This window comes from Perissodus microlepis, chromosome 1 (genome assembly GCF_051167445.1).
Source record: "Perissodus microlepis isolate ML-2025 ecotype Zambia chromosome 1, ASM5116744v1, whole genome shotgun sequence".
NCBI classification, from domain to species: Eukaryota; Metazoa; Chordata; class Actinopteri; order Cichliformes; family Cichlidae; genus Perissodus; species Perissodus microlepis.
Window position 1 is genome coordinate 20,239,934 of NC_140461.1, and position 12,647 is coordinate 20,252,580.

The 12,647-nt window shown below is 40.1% G+C and overlaps 2 protein-coding genes across 3 annotated transcripts in view; one reads left to right on the forward strand and one right to left on the reverse strand.

Moving 5' to 3' along the window:
- Positions 1–1,440: 1,440 nt before the first annotated feature.
- adma (adrenomedullin a) lies at positions 1,441–3,863 on the reverse strand. The gene is made up of 4 exons (XM_084934435.1): positions 3,747–3,863; positions 3,051–3,153; positions 2,819–2,944; positions 1,441–2,694 (listed from the first exon to the last, which is right to left on the reverse strand). The coding sequence occupies exons 2-4, from the start codon at positions 3,143–3,145 to the stop codon at positions 2,421–2,423; spliced, it is 495 nt and encodes a 164-aa protein (XP_084790561.1). The 5' UTR covers positions 3,146–3,153; positions 3,747–3,863; the 3' UTR covers positions 1,441–2,420.
- Positions 3,864–7,110: 3,247 nt separating this feature from the next.
- sbf2 (SET binding factor 2) overlaps positions 7,111–12,647 on the forward strand; it is a 108,627-nt gene continuing 103,090 nt past the window's right edge. For both annotated transcript variants that reach the window (XM_084934449.1, XM_084934458.1), the window contains exon 1: positions 7,111–7,269. In XM_084934449.1, the coding sequence (XP_084790575.1) occupies positions 7,215–7,269 (55 nt within the window). In that variant the 5' untranslated portion in view covers positions 7,111–7,214. The remainder of the gene's footprint in view (positions 7,270–12,647) is intronic.

Here is a 12,647-nt window from a genome sequence, read left to right on the forward strand (position 1 = left end):
TCTGCAGTAAGCTGTGAAATGTGTGTAAGGTTTTTTACTAGCTGGTCTAGACTCATCAGTTTGCTGATGCCATCACCATGCCACAGTCAGACTGGTGACGCCAGTGACAAAACGTCTCTGGCGTCACCAGCTGATTGGCTTACTGAAGGAGTGACACCATTACATGGTTAGAATTCTATTCTTAGAGTGATTTTGCAGTGATGAGAAACACTTTACAGTTTTACTTCCTGCAGGTTTTTCCTTTTGTCTTGGAATTTAATTCCCAGATGAAGTGTAAGTAAATTAATATTTAAGAAATCCATCATTTGATTTACCACTAGATGGCACATTTGCTTTGCTTCAGTTTTATTGCACTATGTGTGGCTCTTTTGCTATTCTGTAATTTGTGGTTCACGTTTTGTCTTTAGTTACTGTTCTATATTAATTATTAAATATATCAATTGTCTATACTTCAAAAATAGAAAACAAATCTAAATCGTTCAAATGAAAACTTTTTACAACAAAAACTATATTTAAAAAAACTGTGAATGCTCACAATCGGGATAGGTAGAACTTAAATTTGTAATCTAATAATATAAAAAAGGAAGGTTCTCACCCAACACTGTTAATTAATAATTTCATTCAGCTGACTAACCTAAGTGAATAAATAATACCAATTTAAATTGTGCCATAATATTGCAGTTATGGCCATCAAATATCTCTAGATGGCAATAGAGGACACATAACGCCGCGGTGATCCTCACTTTGTTTCTACCTGCACTTTGAACAGCTGTAATATGGATTTCCACTAAATTAAACGCAGGAACCTTATCATTCAAATTACAAAGAAAGAGTAGCAATAATCTTTGAGCTGATATGAAAGACCCATCTTTTATTCCCTCTGTGATTTAAATGAGTGTTAAAAAGTGCACATTTCATTGTTGTCAATACTTCTGAATATATTAAATGGTTTATGAGGGGTGAAAATGGGACATCTGAATGATTTAAATCGGGTTCGGTCTTTGTTGTGCTGGAACGGGAACGTTTTGATCGGTGCTGTGTTTGAGTAGCTTTTGGGATGATATGGAAAGAATGTTAAACCGGAACCCCCCGCATCAGCCGACTTGTGTCCCAAACATCTTCCATTGAACACAGATGTAGCCAAAGCCTCAGCCTCCTCCAGTGGCTTCGGGGCTGCTCTGTGGTGTCGAGAGAGCCAGCAAATGTGAGCTGAACCTAGCAGGAATGTGCCTGGCAACCTGTCTGCCCTTTTTTTTTTGAGTGGGATCATAAATAGGGGGATGCAGCAAGAGAAGGGAGGGGGGCTCTAATGAGAACCTTTAAACACTTAACAGAGTCCAGGTGCTCTTTGTTTTGCTGTAACAGTGTGCCCTCAGACAATAGAGTGCCACTTTGAATTCACACGAGCCAGGAGCACAAAGAAAGGAGAGCCAAACAAGGTTTAGATTTTGTATGCAAAATGTTTATTGAATGACATTATTGCTGCGACACAAATAAAATAGAACACATTTACAAATATATAATATACCTCTAAAACAGATATCCTATTACCACAGTTTGCAAGAGTAATGACAAATAGCTACAATGCCCATATATATTTCTTCCTGTACAAAAATAGCTCTATCTGTATAAGTACTTTACTGTAACTTCTATGTAATATTTAAATAAAGTAATTCATATATACACATACCTGCAATAAAAACAAATATAGATTGCACTTGTGTTTTTTTTACAAACAATAACATTTCAAGTATATTTCAGTCCATTAAGAACTGGCACATATATCACATAATCTAAGGCATTTTTCCCTTATACAGTGTCCAAAACTTGATATAAACTGATAGCTTTAGAGCTGTGGAGCCTATCTTCGTGTTTGGCATTGTGATGAAGATGTCTTTTCCTGATGATTCATTTGACTTTAAGTCCAAATGGAAAAGTGCAGACAAGTACTGACAGTTTCATGGAACACAATGGCACAAATCCTTAAAGGATAGCACTTATCAAAGTCTTGGCCTTGAGGAATAAATGTGTTAAGTCCCAGAATATTAGAAGAGTCCTCCCCCTTGATCGAGAGGATGAGTCCACTTTGCCAGGTATTAGCACTCTTCCTTTTCCTCTGCCATGCAGAGAGCAGCACCTGTAGTTTGCTCCATGCTGTGCCATCCAGTGTCTATAAGCAGCTGCAGTTTTTCTTTTTTCTTTGAAAGTTGTACATTGCTGAGCTCATTGCAAGGCTCGGGCTTTGGACAAACTCAGCTGCAGCCAGTTTTGCTCTGATTCACTGACTCAGTCCTCCAGCCTGGAACAAATGTGCTGGAGCATACTTGGCTGTAGTCTGAGGCACTTCAAGAATTTTAAAACAGAGCGCACAGGACACTACTCCGTTGCTTTTGTTCTCAACTCCCTTTGCAAAGTGGTGCTCATGTCCGTCTGAGGAGGGCCTCAAGCTTGTGAACTTGTGAGTCAGCCGTGCTCCACACGGGCCTCAGCCTGCCCTTCTCTAGCCTTAGTGAGACTCTGTATGATGGAAGGGAGCGACGCCTCCGGCCATATCCGTGTGCGCTAATCTTGTGGGCAGGTGCATTCCCGCCCCTTAACTTGCCCATCTGGTGCAGACGATCTGCCAGGTCGTGCACTGTGCAGGTACCCAGGGAACAGCCTGAAGACCTCTTGGTCCGGACGTGGATGTCAGTGCTGGAGGACAAAGGGAGAGGACATGAGTCTATACTGTTCAATCCTGAACTGTTAATAGCTGACTTTGGATTTCTTGAATTTATATTTACTTTATAATAAGACTGTCAGAATTGCACGATCTTACCTGGAATGTGGCAACAACGTATCCCTGATGTCTTCTGGTCTGACAAGGTGCTCAGCCTCTGCTCTCTTCTCTACTGATATGGTGTCAACATCTCGCCTCAGTCTGCTTCCTAGCCATATGCTTAGCCTGTAAGAGGAAGGGAAAATGCCATTACTCCAAGTTAGATAATTCAAATGCTGAGTGTCACACCCTGACTCGGGTTCAAATGAAAATCATGCCTCAGTTAACTCACCTCTTTTTCAATTCAGGATTCACTTCAAGTTCCACACAGTGTGCTACTGTTGCCAGCAAACAGCAGCAGATGAAGGACTGGAAGATCAATTTCATTTTGGCTCCTGTTTGGAGAAGGAAAAAAAAAAATCAATAGTTAGTTACTCGCACATTTTTATTAATATTTAACTATACAATTTTCCTGCTGTCCTTCTATCCATAGATAGACTCCTTCATACTGTAATAAGTGTGCTTGCTTACACAAGAGTCCAAAAGCCAAGTTATTTGCACATATCATTCATTTATTTAGAAAGTTAAGCTAAGGTCAGATCTTGCTGGGCTAAGTAAACCTACAACCATGCTTTGGGCCCCTGGCCAGTACTGTGAAGGACACAGTCTCCCATTAAGCAGGCAAAAATAGTTCACAAACAAATGTAATTCAACTCAGTCACCTGATTAAATAGAACAAAACAGCAAAATTATGTGCAATAATATGATAAACAGCACATGGAATGCTGCCCCTGTTGGATGCTTTGCACCTTAAAGGCAACTCCTTAACAGACGCACACATTAAGAGCTGAACTGCTTATATAACCAGACAGATAACCTGTTCTTGTCTCTACACTTGTGCCCTGACCTCAAAAAAGCAAGGATAAAGCCATCAGCTAGTGGCATAACAAATCTAAGCAATGTCTATTTTAAAGGCAAGTGCACATACCTTAGTCTCTGTTCTTTAGTTGGATGAGAAAGCTCTTCTTCTTCTTCTAGAATCAGCTGGGAAAGAGTACTCCACAGGTTTCTTGAGATTGCTTCTGGTTCTGTAAGGCAGCTGTGTCACTCTGCTAATAGCTCCTACACACCAGACGGACAGCCCTTTATACAAAAATTGTAGGAGGGGCTAATGAGTGACACACTCAGTCTCTCATCCTTTCCCCCCCACCCCATCCAGTACACTACTGCTGCGCTGTTGTTCATGTACTACAGCAGTTAAAACTTCAGGAATGCATTTGAAAAAGCATTAAACATGAAGCATTAAAGGAAATTTAAGAGTTGCGTTCTTCTTTCATGCTTTCAGTGAGTCACAGCACTAGATTTTTTTCCTTTCTTTTTCTTTTTGCACCTTAGCATGACTCTTAAAAATAAAATAATGTTTGTTTTTTTTAATTTAAGTGTGTGTATAACCAAATGAGTAGTCATTATTTATGTAAGTCAAACAGTGCACTCACTGTGCCAGTAAGCGTACAACATGTTCGCGTCAGACAGCTGCTTTCTATAGTGGGTGTTAATCACAGAAAGAAAAGACCTTTTCCTTTGTGGCTGTAATATTTGAACTTAAGTTGTAATATTTGGACTTTAAGGTCACACGGCTATAGTTTTTGTTAATGCTCTTTTCAGTCCATCTGGCTAATTGTTTGAAGTGAAATTTAAGGAATGCTTCATCGGACTCCTTTTCAGGGCACTCCCTGATGTGCTGAACTTCCACGTTAGCTTGAAAATGTACTGGATGATGAATTTGAGACGTTGAAAGAGACACTGAACTGAATAAGTGATTAAATAATACACGTATTCCCAACTATAAACAGAGTATGCTCTATGTTTTTGTTTGTACGAGGCAAATATTTGACTATGGGCTTACCACAAATTTATTTGGATAAATGTGAAATGGAATTTTACAATTAACTAGAAATAAAGTTACAAAAGAACTGTCACGTGTGAACAATATTAACTCAGTGTGCCAGTGTGAGTGAGTGAGTAATCTCACCTCACTTTTCACCTTAGGAATGCAAGTTCACACAGGTGATACCAACATGTCTCATCAGTTTGAACTTTATTATATTTATATCTTTTTCATTATAACTCAAAATATGCATGTTGCTTTTACACGAAAACACGGGAAGATGTTTTAGATTTCCACAGCGTGGAAAATCAAAACTGTCTGTGGGATTCGTGAGACAGATGCTTATTACGTGCCCCTTAGGGAGGACGAAAATAAATAAATAAATCACATAAAATTGCATAAAAAATAACCAGCTGGGGAGGCTAAAACTTTGTTTATCTCATCTCACTGAGCCACGGCTAGTGAAGATCTAGTGTGTGTCTGTATTTGAGATGAGCACAAAGAGGTAATATGCACCCAAGAATGACCCTGTGTGTGAAATGCTGTAAATGCCAACTTTTCTCTTTTTTTCAGAATAGAAATTCCAGTACAGAAATTTCCACAAGGCACTGGATATGGTGTAAATTAACATTGCAGAGAAGGTCCAAGTATTTCTTTCAGTTTTGATACTTGTTTCACTTTCAATTATGGGGAAGAAAAGCTCAAACTGAATTAAAGGCGATGTAACGCTTGAAATTCCCCTGTAGCGCACTAGCATCCTGTAATTCGTATATCATTATAATTAAAAACTTTCTTGAGTTTATTTATAACTCAGACAACCTCATTCTTTGGTGTCATATTTGAAACTAAAAAAAAAAAAATACATAAATGCCAAACACATGTGTTGTAAACCAGCGAATGTTTTGCAAGCACTTTGTAATGATAATTGCCTCCAGCGGACAAATAATTCCCCTACCAGAGTTTACAACAAGAGATGGTGCAATCATGACAACAAAACTCCTCTAGTGCTTTTTGGCTCCTTATATAGCAATCTTTTGAAAGTCCTTTGTGATGTTGTCCTGGTAAGATGACCCGACAGTTTTTGTACAACCTTACAGTTTAATGCATGAGTAGGTCTGTGTGTCAGAAAAGCCGAGCAACAGTTGTCATGTTTGGGAGGAGAGGGAAAAAAAAGAGGCTGTCAGCCCCCAAAGCACAAATTGCAAAGATAAGTCATAATTATTACCTTGAAATATCCATTGTGCTGTGTGGGGTCTTTTTACTTAATGATCATTCTTGTGCTGTGATAAACACTTTATAAAAAAGGAGTTTTAATATATTCTGCCACAGGTTCAACTCTTTGACTACCTGTGTCCTTTTTCTAGCAGATGAACAGCACGAGGGGAAAAAAAAAGAAGAAGAGAGAGGAAATTGCTTGCTGTGTTCCTGCTATTGTTGACAGCAAAGGTGGTGGTGGTGGATGCCTGTCTCTCTCACTCACATATTACTCATCGACACGTGCTACTGAGCTTGTCCTTTTCTCTTTTTTTTTTTTTCATCGATACTAAATATGTTGCACAAACACGATATTTGACCCCTTTTTTACACAAAAACAAATAAAAAAATTTATGTTACATTAAATTTGTAAGTCTATGGAATAGTCCCTGCATGGGGATTTTTAATTTTTGCAGTTGGCGCTGGAGTTCGAGGCATAAAAAGTAAAAATAAATCAGAAAATCCAGTTTTAGCTTCAGACAGAGCTGACTAGTGGCCAATGTGCACTTAAGGTTAAGGGTTTGTACACACTCCACTGGTTAAGAGATGTTACATCACAATCACCATGCTAAAAAAAGAGCATAGCATGGATAATAAAACAGCATGTGGTGATATAGTAACATGGAAACTGACTTAAAATCTGATGCAAATATTTTACATTACTAAGTGAAAGTGAGTGTGCGTGTTTCTTTTTTTTTTTTTTTTAATTGTTTGTATTTTAGAGCAGTTCTACTGTATATATCTTGTCTCTTCTGTTTGCCATTTATTTTATTCCTGATGTCTTTACTATTTTTTTCCTGCACGGTTGGCTGGAGCACCCATAATTTTGTTGTACACATGCAATGACACTAAAGGGCTATTCTATTCTATTCTATTCTATTTACAGAGTCTCTAGCAAATCCAAGAGTGGCCTAGATAAAATTCCCTATTAGAATTGCTTGGTTTCTTTTCTGTTATACTGTATATTACTTACAATTGTGTCATGAGCTGACTAATGCTGTGGTTTGAGGCCGTTCAAATAAAAATAATTTTCCTAAACTTCACACAGTTATAGCAAAATATAGTATTCTTTTGGTTTTGGTGGCTGTAGGTTTGGCTGCCCTCGATTTATAAAAAGAAACAGTGCTTGAGGGCCAAAACGAGCCTCTACTGGAGCACAGAGCTGTATTTGTAAACTCGAGAGGGCCCACGCCCATGGATGTATCCCGCTCCTGCACGCAAGCGCAGTGACACTCCTTCTGTCAAACATGGCTGTGCTTTGGAAGAAGGAAAAATGCTGAATTGTGTTGGTAAATCTCGGGAAAAGCGGCAGACATGGCTAGATTGGCTGACTATTTTATTGTCGTGGGATACGATCAGGAGAAAGCCGGTAAGTTTGGCTCTCAGATTGAGCTGGCGGAGCTGAGGTTTATGTCCAGGCCGTCAGTCAGTGTGTGTGTGATGATGTTGATGCTAGATAGCATTGCGCTAGCTTAGCCACACGGCTACAAGGCGAGACTGGGAGATACTTTTTCTTCCTTTTTGGTTTTTACCCCCTCCTCCTCAACCAGCCACACGCTCAATCCAGCGGGCGTGTGTTTACACAGAAAGCACACGCCTGATGTTAAGTCACCAGTGGATGTTTACACACGAGGAGTTGGGATATTTGACTTGGATCAGCTGAAACTTCTCGTGGATCCAGAAAAAAAAAATCTGTCACATCGTGCCCTGTTGATCGTGAACCTGTTATCAGGTCTAAGGGGCCATTCAGCCATATAAAACCAAAATCTAGCTCCTCCTTTATCATATTTGTGTGCTTACTCAAGCCAGGTCAGGATTGCTATTGGTAGCCGGTTTTGCTTCTATGTTGTGTATTCTTTTTTTCTTTTTTTTTGGGGGGGGGGGGGGCTCCAAATTTGGGTAGGGAGGGGAAGGGGCTTGCTGTTGCACCTCAGCTGTCCTGCATGCTCTGTTTCCGGTCTGTATTTACCCGCTGTAGCCACATTTGTCAGCGAGTTGTTGTGTTGTGTTGTATTTATTTATTTATTTGCTGGAAGAATGCTGAAGTGGTTCATGATGGGCGTAACATTATACAGCTGCAACAAAAGGGCAGTGCCTGCTCTGGGCCAGTGTCCTTTTCCCTCCTCTTCCCTCTCCACTGTTGTGGGACAGGAAGCTCCTCATGCTTCCACTTACAAGCTGTGCCTCAGCTTCAGCCTCGCATTCTTTTCATCCAAGACAGGAAACAGCTTTGCACACATTTCCAAGCATTCATAGATAAATCCATGAAAACATCTTGGCATTGCACGCATTGTTCGTGCTGTGCACAGGGCATGAATGGTACTTTGCAGTTTATCACTTCTCCATGATGCACTGTTATCCTGTGAAAGTGATGCATAATAAGCTGCCTGGAGAAAGTTTAAAAAACTGATCTAATCTGCATTGAGGATATAAAAGAAAGTTTCTCGGCCACTTTTTCAATGGCATCCGTTCAGTGCCATGTGCTTTCAGAAGGGGGCTGGAGCAGCTGAATCCCCTCAGTCACCATCGCTTGCTATGCATAATAGGTAAACAGTGCTTTTCATCAGCTCTGTGCACCCCGGCACCAACTGACAAATGAATATTTTGTGCTCCGGGGACAAAATGTTCCTGGCGTCACCCGAAGAGTCTGAATGGATTCACATTCAGATGGTCTCGCCACAAGAATACGCAGGGGCCACGAGTTAAGTCTTTTCTTTGCCTGCCTCCTGATGATGAAGAAGTCAGCTGCAGGGAGAAAGAGAGAGCTGTAAAAATCCACTAGCATGAGTTGTAGCTGATTTTGTCTTATCTCTGTGGAAGCCTCTCTGGGGGACAAAAGTATTCCTGAAGTCCTGACTGAATTGTATTCCTATCGGGTGATGGTTTGGACACCAGTCCTGCAGGAATGCCCGTGTCTGTAAGCAGCAGAACTTGAAAATCGCACTGCCTTCTATATTTGTTAGGGAAATAAACTGATGAATTCTCCACAGCGATGACTTGAGTGAGAAGAGTGTTTTCATTGAAGGCATGCTATTCACGGTAATGTGCAGCAGCTTGTCTAGACGGCAGATTTTTCCTGGCCACCTCGCTCATTAATTCAAACCAGGGATCCCTACATGGGTCCTCATTAACCCTCCTGTGCTGTGCTGGCATTTGCTCCACTGCCCTGACCCACTTCTCATTGTTAGATTACTACGAATGGATCTGCTGGAAATAACACAGAGCCCACAATCTGTTGAGTTTTAGGCTGGCTCACAGTTTGCAGTAAAATTAGACTCCAGCTTTTAAAATAATGAATTGCTATTGGTTATTATTGTAATAGTATGACATTAATGCTTTTAAAGTCAGGTAAGTATTTAAATTTGTGGCAGTGGAGCTTTTCTAATGCAAGCTCATGCATGCAAGTCGGTAAGGCTGAAGTTGCAATACTGTACACTGTATTTTTTGTTTACCGTAATTCCACATGTATGCTGTTGTTTGTTACTAAGGTCTGCTTTTTGTTTTTCTTTGGAATCGCATGACCCAGTTTCAGTAACTTGCTTAAATTGCTGTTTTATTTCTTTTCTGTGTCCCCTGAGTGTCAACATAAATCCAGCTAGACTATTTGTGATATTTTCATTACCAGGCAAATGACCCAATTCATGAAATATATTTCAGATCACGCTTATTGTGCGATTGGTCCACCAGACTGAAGTGATTTAAAACAAGCAATAAAACACTGAAGTTTGGCCCCTCTAAATCCAGAGTTTGTTGCTGTTGGTTGAACCTATAGCTGGCACACACTTTTGTCATTTACGTACCTCTGAAATATAAAAAATTATGTGCAGTCGTCAGTCTGATAGCAAGGAATATAACCGGCAGATTCCTCTTTTAGAAATTGGACCTGAGTCTGTGTCCCTGGGGGCCAGTGTCATGAGCCATAAACCCTGGAATTATTTTCACGAATGAGTTGGAATGTGAAAGCGCCGCGTTTGAAGGATGCAGCCTGTATCGAACCCGCAGTGTATCCTGGCTTTTTCCTTTTGCATTAAGGCGCTGTTTTCCTTTACTGGCAAAGGTTTATATACGGTTTGGCGTGCGGTTCCCCATAAATTGCAATTTGCCAAGTGAAAAAGAGGCATCTGCCCAGCTGCTTTTCTGAAACAATTTATTGGTGGTGTATCATCACTTTTTATTGAATCAAACTGCTTTTGGAATGTGTTTCACAGACACAGAGCCCAAACTCTACGGTCTGGATTTTCGAGTTTGAACATTGGGCAACGGCTTATGTAACAAGCACAGTCCTGGAAAAAAACAAAACAAAGAAAGAAGACCTTCCATAAGAGCAAAATACTTCCATCTACTGCTATCTTTTAAAGATAGGATAATGCTATTGGTACCCTGATAGATGCAAGTCTGCAGCTTTAGATGTGTGATTATCAGGCATACTAGTAATATGAATCCACGCAGCCATCTGTTTTTGGACTCTTCCTTGTCTGATTCGTGGGGACAGCAGTCCAAGCAGAGCAGAGCTTTTCCAGCTAATCTGTGGAGATACAGAGGCATTCCCAAGCTAGTCGAATTGTGACTTGGGTCCGTTCTTGGGCCTCCTTCCGCTAAGGTATCCAAGAAGCATCCTAGATGCCCAGACCTCCTAAACTGGCTCTTTTTGAGGAGTAGTGGCTCTCCAAAACATCCAAAAAACATCTTCACCTGATCACTGGTAATACCCAGACACCCTTCACAGGAAGCTTATTTCTGCTTTTTGTATTCATACTCTTCAGGTCACTTGCAGCTCATTTCCATCGATGAGTTTAGAAATGTTCATAAACAATTCTCATTCTCTAATTCTCATCCCTGCTGCTTGGCACTCGGCTGCAAACCTCCTCTCCTCAAGCTGAAGGTCACTGCTCAGTGTAGTCGCAAGTACCACATCATCTGCAAAATGCAAAATTTTATTTCTGAGGCCACACACTGGAAACCTTCTGCTACTGCCTGGAAAGCTCTGTGCCAGAGTCCATCCACTTGTTAGTTCAGCCTAAGATTTAAGAGTAACAACTCTGAGCATAGTTAAGGAGTAGTTTATAAGTTGGAAAAGCTTTGGGTTCCAGAGTATTTCCCCTCTTGGATTTTCTCTTTTAATGATGTCCACAACATTACTGCACACAGAAGCTGTTTCTCTGATTACGGTGGGATCACGGTCAGCAGAAACACATTAAGGCTGGTTTCAAGATACAGACTAGATAAGAGCATTCCTGGCAAAACAGAAGCAAAGGTTTTCTCTTTTAATTTCAAGTGGTTTTACAAGAATTATAATAATAATGGATTGCGTTTATATAGCGCTTTTCGGGGCCCTCAAAGCACTGAACAATTCCACTATTCATTCACTCTCACATTCACACACTGGTGGAGAGAAGCGAGGTTGCCATATCTTGTAACCTTCCGGTTACAAGACAAACTGCCAACTCTTTGAGCCACGTTGTGTTTGTATTGTAATGTCATGAGTGGGTGTGTTGCAAAAGTTTCGTATGTTCTGTTCTATTAGGTTTACCTACATGTCTGATTAGGCAATCAGTGATGGCATGGATTCAGCCGGTTGCTGGGTTGATGAGATTCCCGTAATATCCCAAATGGGAATGATGCTCAGCTAGTTGTAAGAGTAAAATGTTGTTAGATGTAGACGTCAAATGTGTATCTCGGAGATCTCTATCAAGGATAAATGGCTGCTCCCAGCTTTAATAATAGTGCAATATAGAAGCTGTAACCTGGCAAATGTGAGAGTATTGGGGTTTGGTTTAGTTCTAACAAACATAACTTCCAGTTATGCAAGAAATGCGAAGCTGCCAACTAGAAGATTTGATCTAAATTGTAACTATAAACTTAAGTATATTTGGAAAAACACAGTAAGTTGTCTTCATATCAGTAGGATGGAAATTTTGGAAAAATAGTTGGATGGAAAAAACTTTTTAATAGGTCAACCAGCTATAATTCCATGCCAGTTTTTTTTTTTTCCATGAATTGACTTTTTGTTGCAACCTTTAACAAGTGTGTTTGTGCTGCCTTTTGAACCCACTTTCAAGGGAAGCACATTGGCCTTTCTTTAAAAAGGATGTCACTTTTACTGTTAAGAGTTTCAATCTTTTGTCCCCTTATTTGCTCAGTTATTCGATCAGGTTGGAAATGCTTTATAAACGCCATATATTGCTGCTTCTCAGGTTTATCTTAATGGCCGTCTTCCTAAACTTTCGCTTAACTTTGCCATTAGACCATTTCTTGTTTTGCTTGTGTTGATCGGCACCACGTAGGGTTGTAGTTTCATCTACAGAATCACATCCTTTTTCAAGTTCGAGCACTATTTGACATGCAGTCATACATCCGTAGCTTTGTGGTTCCTTCTTGTCTTCTGTTTATGCCTGCGTAGTTAAGGAGCTTGTTAGAGACTGCATGAAATATAGAACTTTTCCTGGAGCTTTTTCTATTTGGAACAAAAACTTTCTTACCAGGAATTTGATAATAAAACAAGTTAGGTTTGGAAAAAATGACGCAGGCAGTTTGTTCAGTGGGGCTGATTGACATGAGCCGTTCATTTTATCATTAAGTGCATATTATCACAAAAAAACAATGCTTTTACATTTATATTAATGTGCTATGTCTTGAGCTATCCTTTGTTTCTTTTTGCATGATCGTACATGGAAATGGGTTGAGGTCTGGGCTCTGGGGAGACTGATGCTATTCCACTGTCCGTTATTCATGTATGCTTTTAATGCA